The sequence below is a fragment of the Aotus nancymaae genome, unplaced genomic scaffold (assembly GCF_030222135.1).
Source record: "Aotus nancymaae isolate 86718 unplaced genomic scaffold, 86718_ANA_hifiasm-v0.15.2.pri h1tg000193l, whole genome shotgun sequence".
NCBI classification, from domain to species: domain Eukaryota; kingdom Metazoa; phylum Chordata; class Mammalia; order Primates; family Aotidae; genus Aotus; species Aotus nancymaae.
Window position 1 is genome coordinate 454,275 of NW_026988608.1, and position 15,933 is coordinate 470,207.

At 61.5% G+C, this 15,933-nt stretch overlaps 1 protein-coding gene across 2 annotated transcripts in view; it reads right to left on the bottom strand.

The window, feature by feature from the left end:
* Positions 1–2,135: 2,135 nt before the first annotated feature.
* Positions 2,136–15,933, bottom strand: part of ADGRA1 (adhesion G protein-coupled receptor A1) — a 38,641-nt gene continuing 24,843 nt past the window's right edge. For both annotated transcript variants that reach the window (XM_064371830.1, XM_064371831.1), the window contains 2 exons: positions 6,329–6,427; positions 2,136–5,128 (listed from right to left, as the gene is read on the bottom strand). In XM_064371830.1, the coding sequence (XP_064227900.1) occupies positions 3,964–5,128; positions 6,329–6,427 (1,264 nt within the window). In that variant the 3' untranslated portion in view covers positions 2,136–3,963. The remainder of the gene's footprint in view (positions 5,129–6,328; positions 6,428–15,933) is intronic.

A 15,933-nucleotide genomic window follows, 5' to 3' on the forward strand; every position in this document is an offset into this window, starting at 1 on the left:
GGCCAGCAGGGACACACACTCCATCACACCCCACACACAGACACACACACACAGGCCGGCAGGCACACACACTCCATCACATCCCACACAGACACACACACTCACACAGGCCGGCAGGCACACACACTCCATCACATCCCACACAGACACACACACCCACACAGGCCGGCAGGCACACACACTCTATCACACCCCACACACAGACACACACTCACACAGGCCGGCAGGGACACACACTCCATCACACCCCACACACAGACACACACACACAGGCCGGCAGGCACACACACTCCATCACATCCCACACAGACACACACACCCACACAGGCCGGTAGGCACACACACTCCATCACACCCCACACACAGACACACACACACAGGCCGGCAGGCACACACACTCCATCACATCCCACACAGACACACACACCCACACAGGCCGGTAGGCACACACACTCCATCACACCCCACACACAGACACACACACACAGGCCGGCAGGCACACACACTCCATCACATCCCACACAGACACACACACCCACACAGGCCGGCAGGCACACACACTCCATCACACCCCACACACAGACACACACACACAGGCCGGCAGGCACACACACTCCATCACATCCCACATAGACACACACACCCACACAGGCCGGCAGGCACACACTCCATCACACCCCACACACAGACACACACCCACACAGGCCGGCAGGGACACACTCCATCACATCCCACACACACACACACACACAGGCCGGTAGGGACACACACTCCATCACATGCAACACACACACACACTCACACAGGCCGGCAGGGACACACACTCCATCACATGTGACACACACACACACTCACACAGGCCAGCAGGCACACACACTCCATCACATCACACACACAGACACACACAGGCCGGCAGGCACACACAATACATCACATCCCACACACAGGCACACATAATCACACAGGCCAGCAGGCACACACACTCAGACATGTCTACACGCACACACCACACGAGCACACACACCCACGCACATCTACACCCATGCAACCCACATGCCACTCACACATGCATAGGCTGGCAGGCACACCACACTAACACATGTCTATACACACACAGGCCGGCAGGCGCACACTCCATCACACCCCACACATAGACACACAGGCATACTCACACAGGCCGGCAGGCACACACACTCCATGGCATCCACACATAGGCACACACACCCACACAAGCCGGCAGGCACCCATGCTCCATCACACCCCAAACACAGGCACACACACTCCATCACACCCCACACACAGACACACACAATCAAACAGGCCGGCAGGCACACACGCTCCATCACACCCCACACACGGACACACACACCCATACAGGCCGGCAGGCACACACACTATCACATTCCACACACAGATACACCCACCCACACAGGCTGGCAGGGACACACACTCCATCACATCCCACACACAGACACACACACACACAGGCTGGCAGGCACACACGCTCCATCACACCCCACACACAGACATGCACAGTCCATCACATTACACACACACACACACACACACACTCACATAGGCCGGCAGGGTCACACACTCCATCACATCCCACATACACACACACACCCACACAGGCCGGCAGGCACACACACTCCATGACATTCACACACAGGCACACACACCCACACAGGCTGACGGGGACACACACTCCACATCTCACACACAGAGACACACACACACACAGGCTGGCAGGCACACACGCTCCATCACACCCCACACAGACACACACAGTCCATCACATCCCACACGCAGACACACAATCAAACAGGCCGGCAGGCACACACGCTCCATCACACCCCACACACAGACACACACAATCACTCAGGCCGGCAGGCACACAAACTCCATCACATGTGACAGACACATACAAGGAAGTGGCACAGAAGTCAGATGCGGGACACAGCATTCGGGTCTGGCTCTGGCTCCAGGGTCCGGTGCAAGGTGACTCTGAGCTGGGAGCCCCTCGCGTGGCCGGGCTTTGCATGTTTACGCTCCAGAACATTACGTGCAAGTGGATACGGCCCCACACCGGCCCTGTGTGGACTCACAAGGCTAAGTCAGCATAGAAACACGTGGAGGTTTAATGTTTAATGTTGACTTTCTTTGGTTCAATGGCAGGATGCCTCTCTGCTCAGCCAGGGGCACCGAGGGCAGAAAGTTCACCAGGGGCTGGAGGGGCCGGGGGAGCAGCGTCGCCCCGGGATCAGGACAGGAAGGGGGCCACACACCCCGGGCCCCTCTACCCCCATGGAGGGCGAGGAAATGCACGGGTGCTATTAACCAGCCTCACAGAGAACAGACAACGTAAAGACTGTATTTTCGTGTGGACGGTTCTGCACCTACAGTGTGTACGAGGCAGAGCCTCGGGATTCGGGGTCACGTCGGCGATGGAAGCAGGTGGGAAGCTGAGGTGGAGGCAGAGCCGCCTGGCGTCATCCGCTGGCCCATCTGGTCGACCTGTAAGGACGCACGGGGTTTGCTGGGCGGAGCACGCTGCGGCACCCCGGGAAGTGGGTCTCCTCATACTCAGATACTGAGTGCCAGCCTCCAGAGAGCCCTTCCACCGAGCAGGCGCTGGGAACACTCCCCCACACCCCTCTTCTGGGAGCTGCGCATTAGAAGTCTGTGCTCCTGGTGAGACCGCCCGACTGTCGTCAGCGCACTGGCGAGGCTGCTGATGTTGACATTTGCAGGGTGAAACCATCTGCAATGACACCCTGGTGCCCGGGACGCTGGAAAACACACGCCTTCCACGTGCAGTGTGTGTGCACATGTGCATGACGGGTGCGTGTGCATGTGGGGTATGCATGTGTGTGCGCCTGTGTGTACGTGTGGGTGCACGTGTCACAGGGAAGGAAGGAGGGGAGGGGAGGGACGGACGGAGGGCTGCGCACGTGTCACACCCATGGCCCTCTGGACCCCTCCCACCAAGGGACGGGCCACTTGCTTTCACAGAAGGCTTGTCATCATCCACATCTGTCCATTGAGTCAGGGCTTGGTGCCCACAAGTTTTTCATGGAGATGAAAATAAGGGAAAGGGATTTTGTCCGTGAGAACGTCCCACCAGCCGGCCCCTCTTCTTTTTGGGATAGAACCTTCTCGTTGCCAGGTGCCTACACTGGAGTGGAATCCAGTCCCAATGCGGGTCGCTGGTTTTGGAAGGCGTCTTCAGTAAAGGATGTTGGGCATTTTCCAAATGCGTGGGCCCCTCAGAGCCCCCCATTGGCCCTCTGAGGCCGACAGCTACCCCCAGAGTCCAGAGTGCGGCCGCAGCCCCCAGCATCCGTGGTGCTCTCAGCCCTACAGGGCGGGGGCCACAATGAGGACGGGGCTGACCGTGGACACTGAGTGGGCAGAGGCGCGTGGGGGCCCCGGGAAGCTGTAGGGGCGGCTCAGACAGAGGACAGTGGAGGGTCCTGAGGGTTCTGCCCAGAGCGAGAATGCTGGGGACAGACCGGCCACCACTGCTCTGGAGAACACAAGACACACACACACTGAACGCTGGGAAGTTCAGGTCAGCCTCCTGCTGTGGTCTTGGCCCCGCCGGCCACACCAAGGAAGCCAGGACCCCGTGGGCCGCAGGGTATCTCAGGCAGGGCTACGCCGGGGTCCGGGTGGGTTCGAATCCCCTGCTCTGCTTCTGGGCACCCCAGGACTGGAGGCCACAGGACAGAAACCGGATGACCATGTGCGGGGCCCAACACGTGGATTTGGGATAAGAGGAGCAGGTGCGGCCCAGAGCATTTCCCCTGCTGAGGTCTTTCTCACGGAGGGGGGCAGCGGGGGGTGTGAACTGCTTCTGAAAGGCGGGGTCGCTTTGGTGCCCCCAGTGACCTCAGGTGGCAGATGGACTCCCCGCTCTGCTCTGAAGCTACTCCAGGGACACCGTGTCCCCTGCCCCGGCTACACAGTAGTTTCGTTCCTCCAGGGTCCCGTTCGGATGTTGCCAGTGATGTCGGTGCCAAACGGCAGGCCTTCTAGCAAGTCACCCTTGGGCAGCCCGTTCTGGCTGGGGCCGCCGAAGGGCAGGGACTGTGTCCTCCGCAGCATCTCCAGATGGCCGGGCCGCGTAGGGCAGCTGTAGAGGCTAGGGCTCCCCTCGCTGCCCTCGGGCTGGCTGACCATGGGGAAGGGGTCGCCTTGGGCGCAGCAGGACAGCGTGTGCGTCCCCGCCGGGCCCTCCAGCGAGCTGGGGGCGCTGTCCGTGCGCGAGCTGCGGGGGCTGCCGTCCAGGCTGGACGGGATGTGGTAGGCGTACTCGGGCTCGGTGGCCGCTGGGTGCCGGCCGAAGTAGGGCGGCTTAGTTCTGCCCTGCAGGCACCCGTGCAGGTGGGGGTCGTGCCCGAAGGCGCCCTCCTCCTGCAGGTGCACGTGCGCCTCGTCCGCCATCAGCGGCTCGCAGTGCATCTTGGCGCAGCACGGGGTGGCCGGCGACAGGCAGCTGGCGTGGCCCTGCGCGGCCTGCAGGTTGGTCATCTTGCAGGGGCCCGGCGGGTGCGCAAAGCCCCGCGGCTGTCCGAGGCCCGGCGAGTGCAGGCAGGTGGCGTGGCCCGGCGCGGCCCCGTCGGCGTGGAGTGCGGGCCGGGGGTCCCCGCGGGGCGGGCAGCAGGCCCACCAGCACCGCCACACGTCCTCGCGCTTGGCGCAGTGATGGATGAGCACGAAGAGCCCCAGCGTCACGCAGAAAGCGCCGTACAAGCAGCTGAACACCATGTCCAGGAAGTGGCCCTGCGACACGGCCAGCGCCCCGAAGGCCCACGTGGCCGCGAACAGGAACAGCGTGAAGGCGGCGGCGCGCAGCTGCGCCTGGAACGAGTGCTCATTCTGCAGCACCGAGGCCCCGGGGCCGCCGCGCGCGGGTGGGGTGCCGGGCCGGGACCCGCGCAGGCCGCCCTCGGGCGTCGCCAGCCGCCGCTGCTCCTCGGGCCGCGCGCGCAGCTCGTACCTGCGCCCCGGGTGGCGCCGCAGCTGCACGTAGGTGCCCAGGAAGTACACGCAGGTGACCAGGGCGATGAGGGCGGCCGGGCCGTAGAAGGCGCCCAGGCTGGGCTCCCAGGCCATCCAGCAGCTGCGGGGGAGAGACGCGCGTCAGCGGGGCGGGCCGGGCCAGGACGCGGGACGCGGGACGCGGGACTCGGAACTCGAGACTCGGGACTCTGACTCGGGACTCGGGACTCGGCACTCGGGACTCGGGACTCGGGACTCGGGACTCGGGACTCGGGACTCGGGACTCGGGACTCGGGACTCGGGACTCGGGACTCGGGACTCTGACTCGGGACTCGGGACTCTGACTCGGGACTCGGGACTCGGGACTCTCGGGACTCGGGACTCGGGACTCCTCCTGCGGAGCAAAGGTCCCGCGCCCACCCCGACTAGTGAGCCGCTCTGTGCAGTTGCGGCTTGATGGCCTCGGGCGTTTCTAGAGTCGCTGACAGTGTGGATGGGAATGGGGCCCTATCGGCCCGCCCAGCTCCGGAGGACCAGAGCCCGGAAAGTGTCTCCAGGGCGGGCGGAGGCGCAGCCGGGTGGGGTGGGGGCCTGGAGGGACGCCGAGCTTGGTGGGTGGGGCCAGAGGGCGAAGCGGGCTGGGCGGGGCCGGCGTGGGTGGGCGGAGCCGGGGAGGTGGAGTCGGGTGGGGCTGGGTCAGAGGACGGCGCTGAGTGGGCGGGGCTGGCGTGGGTGGGCGGAGCCGGGGAGGTGGAGTCGGGTGGGGCTGGGCCAGAGGACGGTGCTGAGTGGGCGGGGCCGGTGTGGGTGGGCGGGGCCAGTGAAGTGGCGTCTCGTGGGTGGTGCCAGGCAGAGGGCGCACCTGGGTGGGCTGGTCGGAGCTGGGTGGGCGGGGGCTGGTGTGGGTGGGCGGGGCCTGGCAGAGGGCAAAGGGCGGGGGATGCTGGGGCCTCGGAAAGAACTGGGGGCGCTGAACCAGGGGATCCAGGACGGCTCTGAGCACCGATGGCGGGGACAGTTGGGTCCATTTCTACTTGACGGGGTTTCCCTTCTCAGCTGAGCTCCGTGCTGCTGCCAAATAGCTGTTTGTCCCCAGGCCCCTCCCATGGAAGGGAAACCAGGCCTGCCTTGTCCAGGGGCAGAGATTAGGGTGAGTCCCTGGGAGAGGAGGGGGCGCCGCGCACTCCTGGGGGGCGCGAGCTGGGAGGGGCGCGGGTCTGGGCTGCTCCGTCTTGGGCTCCCCCAGTGCGGGCGCCCCAGAGGCCTCTGGCAGAGCCCACCCGCCCCTCCCTGCTCCTGGCGGCAGGTGCCCAGTACTCACTACGCGGTGTCCTCATCCTCTGTCCCGTAATTCCTGATGTTCGTGGCAGCTGTGACCCCACAGATGATGAATGGGACTCCTCCGCTGACGAGGTAAAACCTGCCGGAGAGGAAGGTGCTGATCACCTTGCAGACCCGGCCTGCGTCCTCCTGGGACAGCACTGCCCCTCTCGCCCTCCGCGGGGCAAGGGAGAGTAGCGGGTGCAGGCGGAGTAGGTGCGGGGACCGAGACCCCTGACCCCTGACCTTGACCCCCGACCCCTGACCACCGACCTCCGACACAGCACCAGTCCTGGCCTTGCCTTGCCTCCTTCCTACAGGCCTCTGCGCCTGCAGAGGGACCTGGACCCTGGCACAGAGGTCCCAGGTGAGCTGGGTGGGCTGCAGAGTTCACGACAACTGCAGGGAGCCCCTGGCTACAGGCGGACGGCTCCCCCAGCAGCGCCGGTCACACTGACGGGAGTAGGGTGGGGGGGGACCGTTGTAAGCAGTTTTAAGGCCTCACTCAGCCTCAGGGGAAGAAGCTCAGAAAGCCGCAGTCTCCGCTCCCTGCAGACCATGGAGCCCCAACTTGGAGGGGCAGAATCTCAACCTGAGAGGTGCGGCCCAAGCCCAGGACTGAGGCTGACGGTGCCCTCTGCAGGGCCTGTCAACGGCACCCAGGGGTTCATGCAGACGCTGCGTGTCCTGGACTGGGTGCACTTGCTCCCGCCTCCACCCCTGGCCAGACCCATGAGACACTCCCTGGCTGCCAGCCCTATGGAGCCTGGGTGACCTAGGGGCCAGCTCCAAGACCATCTCCACATGGGTGACATGGGGTGGGCTCAGAGACCATCCCTGCATGGGTGACGGGGGGGGCAGCTCAGAGACCATCCCAGCATGTGTGACATGGGGGGGCTCAGAGACCATCCCTGCATGGGTGACGGGGGGGGCAGCTTAGAGACCATCCCAGCATGGGTGACATGGGGGGGGCAGCTTAGAGACCATCCCAGCATGGGCGCTGTCTCCCCAGCTGCTGCAAACTCGTGGGTCGGCCATGAACACTCCCCCACAAGTTTAGTTGGCTCCAAGGTGCAGGGGTGGGAGGGGGTGGCCCTGCATCTGGTAGTTCTTGGGGACCCCCCACCCCAGGACACCTGTGCTTCCCAGACTCTGTATCCCAAGAAAATATCCTTCAGGAATAAAGATGAAATAAAGACACTTTCTGATACACATAAACGAAGAGAATTGGCCATTTATCGACCTGCGCTTCCAGAAATGCCAGATGAAACTCTGCAGGGTGGAGGGTAGTGGACCCTCCCACAGGCACCACACCTGTGGAAGACGCTGAGCAGCCTGTAGGAGGAAGGAGGGAGGCGGGAAACGATCCTATACAGTGGCAAGCTTTCTACAAATGTTCTGTGCAATCGTACAGTGTTGTTCTAGACAGGCTGTGTAAAGATTATGGATTTTAATCCCTTAGAGTAACCCTAAAAAACTAGGTAAAAACTAGTAGATAAACTAAAAAAAATTTTTTTAAATATTAAAATAATCTAAAAGAAGGAAGCAAAGGAGAAATGGAAGAATTAAAAACAGCAAAACCATCTCTAATCCAAACAAATGAAGACTGCAATTAATTTTACAAGCTAGAATCTCCAGATCAAAGGCAGAGACTGCCAGAACAGATCGTAAGAACCTGGAACATGGTTTCCAGAAGAGAACACTTTGATGTCGGGCACAAGTAAGTTGGAAGTAACTGGAAGGAAAAGGCACGTGTTGCTGACCATGAGATCAAGAGAGCTACAGCCGCTACACCAATACCAAGGGGCGTATACCATCAGACAGTGAGATAGAGGGGCTCATGGGAGGTAGCAATTCCAAGATAGATCCTCGGAACACAGCAGTGTCCAGGATAGACCCACAGTCACACAGGAGTGGTGTGGACGGACCCACGGTCACACAGGAGTGTGCAGGACGGACCCACGGTCACACAGGAGTGGTGTGGACGGACCCACGGTCACACAGGAGTGTGCAGGACGGAACCATGGTCACACGGGAGCGTCCAGGACGGAACCACGGTCACACGGGAGCGTCCAGGACGGACCCACGGTCACACGGGAGTGGTGTGGACGGACCCACAGTCACAAGGAGCGTCCAGGACGGACCCACGGTCACAAGGAGCGTCCAGGACGGATCCACGGTCACACAGGAGTGTGCAGGACGGACCCACGGTCACACAGGAGTGTACAGGATGGACCCACGGTCACACAGGAGTGGTGTGGACGGACCCACGGTCACACGGGAGTGTGCAGGACGGATCCATGGTCACACGGGAGCGTCCAGGACGGACCCACGGTGACACAGGAGTGGTGTGGACGGACCCACGGTCACAAAGGAGTGTGCAGGACGGACCCACGGTCACAGGGGAGCGTGCAGGACGGACCCACGGTCACACAGGAGTGTGCAGGATGGACCCACGGTCACACAGGAGTGGTGTGGACGGACCCACGGTCACAAAGGAGTGTGCAGGACGGACCCACAGTCACAGGGGAGCGTGCAGGACGGACACACGGTCACACAGGAGCGTCCAGGATGGACCCACGGTCACATAGGAGTGGTGTGGACGGACACACGGTCACATGGGAGCGTCCAGGATGGACCCACGGTCACACAGGAGTGGTGTGGATGGACCCACGGTCACACAGGAGTGGTGTGGACGGACCCACGGTCACATGGGAGCATACAGGACGGACCCACGGTCACACAGGAGTGGTGTGGACGGACCCACAGTCACACAGGAGTGTGCAGGATGGACCCACAGTCAAACAGGAGTGGTGTGGACGGACCCACGGTCACACAGGGAAACGCTGGTGAGCAGGTGAGAAGGTTTGGCTGTCCTCACGCGTCTCATCTGGAATTGTAGCTCCCAGAATCTGCACGTATTGTGGGGGGGACCCGGCAGGTGGTGACTGATTGGTGGGGTGGTTTCCCTCACACTGTTCTAGTGGTAGTGAACACACCTCATGAGGTCTGACGGGCTTTTCATAAGAGCTCGCTTTTCGCTTGCCTCTCGTTCTCCTGGGGATGCCTTTATCAGCAGGGAGAAAACGGAGTGACCCACCGGGACTGCGCCAGAGTCCGCAACTTCCGATCATCCTTTATCAGCAGGGAGAAAATGGAGTGACCCACCGGGACTGCACCACAGTCCACAACTTCCGCTCATCCTTTATCAGCAGGGAGAAAACGGACTAAACCACCGGGACTGCACCACAGTCCACAACTTCTGCTCATCCAGGACTGTTTCCATTAGTTTTCTGAAGCTATGGACTGGGAAAAACACTCAGAAAACATACTCCTGACAGGAGAACAGCATTCTGATGGATATGAAACTCCCACTGAAAACAGTCTAAAGAAATCCAATAAAAATTTGCAGAAGATGTGATTGGCCATTTCAGGAAATGTGGCATCGCAATCTCCGGCGCACACAGAAAGACCCTGCACGTCGTCAACTGTCGCGAACCTGTGAGGCTGTGTCGTTTTCCCGGAGGGACGGGAGCTGCTAACGTGACAGAGACGGACTGCCCCGAGTGCCGTGCGTGTGGCGTGCCTGCAACTCCCCCCTCACTGGGAAAAGCCTGCACTTGGAAACTTCGACCCAGAGGCTTTGGTCACAGGCACTGGGCCAGGAGAAACGTCAGCGTGTGGCCACACAGACCTGGAGAAGGAAGGCGGGGACATTTCACAGGTAACAGCCCAAACTGGAGCCTGCCCAGGAGTCCACCGACAGGGAAACGGATACAGATACTGTGGTGCGTTTGCAGATACCGAGGGGCGTGGCAGCCGTGTGCAGCAGTGAGCACGGACCGCGGCCCGTCGGCCTGGGCTGCAGGAGCCGCACACGGAGAGCACGGGCGACGGTGGCTTCATTTCTGTGCGGTTCTGAACCAGGCAGAATTAATCTATGGAGGAAAAGAATCACGGCAGTTGTCCACGGGGGGCTGCCTGGGAAGCGTCTGGAGAGAGGGTGGAGCTCAGGCGTGGCTGGCGTGTGCACCTGCCGTGGCTCAGCGGGTCACATGTCAGCTTTGCACCTTTCACTGTGTGTACATTTCACTCAGGAGGAAAACAGTGCTGGACACAAATACTGACCTTTGGCTGAGCCATGCAGGGGTCGGACCCCAAGGCCTGCAACTGACTCGAAAGGCGCAAAAGAAAGGCCTTGGGTGGGTGGGCAGTGGGTGAGGAGCGTGGCGCAGCAGAGGGCTGTGGAAGCGCTAGGGGCTGTGCAGCGTCGCTGTGAAACTCTTAACTTTCTGTACATTTGAAGTTTTCATAATAATGTGTTGGGGAAAAGGGGGAGAGAAACCAGCTGCCTCCTCCACCCAGCTCTTCCCAGGTGGAATTCTGCGGCCTTCAAGAGCCGGAGTCCTCCGAGAGACCAGGTCTGCCCAATCCTCACAGGGTAGAGGCGGTGCGGCCACAGGCAGGCACACGGGGCAGGCGGCCATGCGGTGAGTCATGGCGCCAGGCTGGGCTCAGTTCACTCATCCTGACGTGGCCCAGGGCGGCACCCATGCAGTGCGGCTGTGGGCAGGTCAGGGAAGGACCCCGGCAGCAGCCCCCATCCCTGGAGCCCATAAAGGTCCCTCCTCACTTTGGGATGTATGGAGCCCACCGGAGTCCACCTGGCCCTTTGGGGTCCTGTAACCAGGAGTGGGGTTCTGGAAGGACCAACATCTTTCCCCATCAGCTGGCCTGGGCCGAGATCCCCAGTTTCCTGGGAGCTGTGTGAGCAGCTGAAGACGGTGAGCTGGTCCGTGTTTCTCATCCCCACCAAGGAAACCGCATTTCCACTGTCCTCTCTTCTCTAAACTCACATAAACTTCCTTGAACGGTTCTTCAAGTCCCCTCACCCCAGGCTCACTGCAGGCGTCCCCTCTGCAGTAACCCCACCCTGGCCCCTCTGTGGTGCTCACCCCAGGCTCACTGCAGGCGTCCCCTCTGCAGGAACCCCGCCCTGGCCCTCCCTGGTGGCTGCACTTGCCTGGTGGGTCAGGGCTCCACACCCCCGGCCCCAGGAGGAGCGTTGTTTTCACTCCTGCATGCCTGACGTCACCCTGCCGCTCACCTGCCTGCCTCTCCGTGGAGCTGAGGCCTCGCCCCCTCTGTAAGTCCTCACGCTGCTAATAAAGACGTACCCGAGACTGGGTAATTTATAAAGGAAAGAGGTTTAATTGCCTCACGGTTCTCCAGGGCAGAAAGGGAAGCAAACACGTCCTTCTTCAAGTGGCCGCAGCGAGGAGGGGACCGAGCAAAGGGGGGAAGCCCCTCATGAGCAGCAGCTCCTGAGAGAATCACTATCACGAGGACAGCACGCGGGAACCGCCCCCACGATCAGATCTCCTCCCATGGGGTCCCACCCACAGTACGAGGGGTTCATGGGAACCCGGGCTCCCCTGGCACCTCTGGAACAAGCTCTGGATGAGCCCGTCCTGACCGGGTCCCGTGGTCACTAGAAGCAGTTGGGTCGGCTTTCCCATTCCGTTCCCTGTTTTGGCACCTGTGGGCTTCATGGCCGTCTCTTTGCAAGCTGTGCCAAAGTCACATGTGGCCCAGTCCTCCCTGCCTTTACCTCCAGAGAAACGTTGGTCTTCATTTCTCCCAGCGCCCCCCGCGCCCGGCAGGAACAATTCAAGATGAGATGTGGGTGGGGACACAGCCAGTCCACGCCACCAACCCCGCACATCGTAGAGCAGCCTGGCACCCAGCAGGCGCTGAGCACACAGAGGGCCACGGCAGAGCCACGGGAGGGCCACGGCAGAGCCACGGGAGGGCTGGCCACTGCATCTGTTTCTGGAGGATTTCCACTATTTCCCCTGAAGCAGGCACAGCAGGGAAGCCCTGGACTTGCCGTGTGGCCTCCACACCGGGGCCTCTCCGGCTCTCCCTGCAGCTGAGTGTGAACATGTGTCCCAGGTAGCCGGGCCCTGGAACGAGGGTGAGGGAGGCGGCGATTTGCAGAGGAAATGGGAACAACCTGCAGACGCCGTCACCCAGAGGGTCGGGCGGTTTGTTCCTGCCGAATGGGGTGGGGGCGCCGGGAGAAATAAAGACCGTTTCTCTGAAGGCAAAGGCAGGGAGGACTGGGCCACACGTGACTTTGGCACAGCTTGCAAAGAGACAGCCATGAAGCCCACAGGTGCCAACACAGGGCACGGAACAGGAAAGCCGGCCCAACTGTTTCTAGTGACCGCGGGGACCCAGAGTGGACGGGCTCACCCAGAGCTTGTTCCGGTGGGGCTGAGGGAGTCTGGGCTGGATTCGGCTGTCCACACCTGGGTGACCTGAGGGGTTGGCATGGGCACCTCTGCTTTGTTCCCATGGTCAATGGTGGCACAGAAAGCCCTCGGGTCTCATGGCTGTCAGGCACAGGGAGGCCTTAGACCCCGCTCTGGACACACAGGAGGCCACTGTCCCTGAGCCGGCCCTCCACCCTCCCTGAGAGACAGAGCAGGTTCCGGCCTTGAAGCCCCCTCTGGTGTCCTCAGCAGGCTCGGCGCTGGGACAGCGATGGTTCAGTTCACGCTCTGTGCAGCAAGGCCAGTCCACATTGCTCCTCTGTGGCCCGTGGCCCCGGTGAACCCACAAGGAGCCCTGGAGAAAGCCGGCAGCAGAGGGCCCTGCGCATTCCCAGGCTGGATGATGGGGCCGCTGACGTGTCCTGGGGGCCCTGCCTGCTTCTCGCCCGGGTGGTCCAGCACCACGAACTCCCCTGCCTTCCCTGTGGCTGCAGGTCTTCTCCAGGGGACCCCAGCATCGTGCAGGAGACGCCGGGGTCTGTCTGTGCTGGGCGTCTCCACGCTGCCTGCTGGGTTCTGCCTGCCAGGACGGTGAGCTCCAGGCTCCTTCCCAGCGCGCAGGACAGGCCGGCCAGCAGAGGGCGTTGGAGGCCGCCACCGGTGGTGTCACCACTATGGCTGGGCCGGGCGAGCCTTGCTGGGTCCACCTTCGCCATCCACGCCAGCGTGCCCTCGGTGACAGTCTGAGCCCACGGCCGCTGACCCCGGCCAGTGAGGGCGGAGCGGCCATCAGTGCCGGGGCGGGTAGCTGAACGCTGGCTTTGATAACAGGAGCTCAGGCCTATGTGGGTTGAATAACAACCCAAGGACGCCTGCGTCCTCTTCCCTGGAATCAGTGAACCTGTCGCCTCACGTGTGAAGAGAGACTTTGCAGACGGGTGAAGTGAGTGATGGTGAAGAGCAGAGGCTGCCACCCTCCCCTGGGCTGTGTGGCTGGACTGACAGCGTCACCGGGGTCCTCAGAAGAGGGAGGGCAGAGATCCCGGTGGAGAGAGGATGCTGGCTGCTGACTTTCGGGGTGGAGGAGGCCCTGAGCCCAGGAGTGATGGTGGCTGAGGCAGACCCAGAAGATGCTGGGAGGACGGAGACAGCTGTGCCCACACCTCAGCGTGGACCCGGCGGGAGGCGGCCCTGCCCCGACCTCGGCGTGGACCCAGAGGGGCTGATTTTGGGCTTCTGACCTTCTGACTATCAGATGATCCCTCTGAGTTGCTTCCGACCACTGAGCTTGCGCTGTGGCCATAGAAGCCACGGGAAGGTGACGTGGCCCCCACTGTGGGGTGAACCTCAGCTATGAACAGTTACAGGACAGAGTTGCTGCTGCTCACAGGGTTGACGGGGAGCCGAGGAGGAGCCACGGCGTGGGTGTCGCATGGGGACGGTGCCTTCCGTCACCCACAGAAGCACCAGGCTCTCCAGGATCACAGAATTTGGGTTCCAAAGCTGACTCGGTGAAAGGGAACGTCTCTGCCGGGCTGATGCGAGAAGCAAACACGGGCTCCTCCCTGTCAGTGAGGGAGGGCGGGCAGCCCAGAGGAGTGTGGAAGAGATCTGCACACGCTTCGCAGAGGAGAGGAGAGGAGAGGAGAGGAGAGTGCAGCCAGCGATGCCCACAGACGGGTGCAGAGGGGTGCGCAGGGCCCCTGCCAGGGGTCGGCTTGTGAGGACTTAGCAGGGTCAGCGCTGAGCCCCGCATGGGTGGGATGAGCTGTGTGACCACGTGAGCCCTCAGAGACCAACGTGCAATGGTCAGCAGAAGGGATAAAGGGTTAAGGCCATGGTCTTGCCAGAAGGGGGTCCTGTGTGGCCATGGACACAGCGAGCCCCAGTTACTGCCGGTTACAGGACAGACCTTAAAGAAACACGGCAGGGGGAGAATCAGGCATGAGATCAGGTGAAACGGCCCCAGGCACACACAGCCCAGAGCCGGTGCCGCAGGGAGGCGTGTGCTCGGCTGGGGAGCCAGGAGGAAGGCAGGGAGGCCCCGGGGCCAGGCCAGGGGGTGCGGCCGGGGTGGGGCGGCCCCGAGGCTCCCGCTTCTGCCCCCGCAGGTCCTGGCAGCAGTTTCCCGAGCCTCGCTAGTGGGTCCAGCATCTTTCTACGTGCACACTCTCCACTGCACACTCAAAAAAAGTTAAATTTGGAAATTATTTTTAAAAGGAAAGGAAAGAAAAGAAGAAAGAGATGGGAACCAAGCCCTGGTGTGCGCGGAGCCTCTCAGAGGAGGGGTGCCTGCAGCTGACTCTGCCCAGCCCCCTAGCCCATTAGCCCCTCAGCCGCATGCCCAGCCTGGGTGGTGCCGACTCTGTGACCCTTTCTGGCACATGCCTGCTGCTGTTGCAGCGGATAGTTGAGTCAGCATCAGTGTACTCTGGGACACAGAGAAACTGGGCGAGGACACGGACCATGGGTATGCTTCCTCCACGGCTCTGTTCCCGCCACAGCTGACCTCACACCTCTCCCCGGGGTAGTGGCACCGTCACAGCCTGAGTGGAAAAGTCCTGGGAGCAGCCTGGACCCAGGTGCCACCTGGGGCAGCCCCTCTGAGACCAGCACTGCATCCCTGGGCTCAGGTGGGCGGCAATGCCCCTGCCTCCATGCTGCACCTCTCCTTACGCCACATGCATGCCCACACCGCACGCACGAAGCAGAGGCTGACCCTCTTGCTAGGGGCCAACACAGCCGGGGACTCTCAGCTGGAGCCAGTCCTCATTCAGCATTCTGAAAATCCTAGGGCCTTTAAGAATGATGCTAAATCGACTCTGCCTGTGCTCTGTAAGTGGAACAGCAAAGCCTGGGCGACTGCACATGTGTTGACAGCAGGATTTGCTGAATACTTAAAGCCCACCGTTGAGACCTACTGCCCAGAAACACAGATTCCTTTCAGAATAGTACCGCTCAGTGGCAACGCTCCGGCCACCCAAGAGCTCTCACGGGGATGCACAAGGAGATGGATGCTGTCTCCGCGCCTGCTGACACCACATCCATTCTGCGGCCTGGACCGCGGCATCATTTCCACTTTTTAAGTCTTACTATTTAAGAAGCACATTTAATAAAGTCATAGCTGCCCCCAAGAGTGACTCTTCTGATAGACCAGACAGCAAAATGAAACCTTCTGGAAAGGAGTCCCCACTCTAGGTGCCATCAAGAACATTCGCGACTCATGGGAGGTCAAAATATCACATTAACAGGAGTTTGGAAGAGGTTGATTCCAGCCTTCATGGACGACTTTGAAGGGTTCAAGACTTCAGCGGAGGAAGGAGCTGCA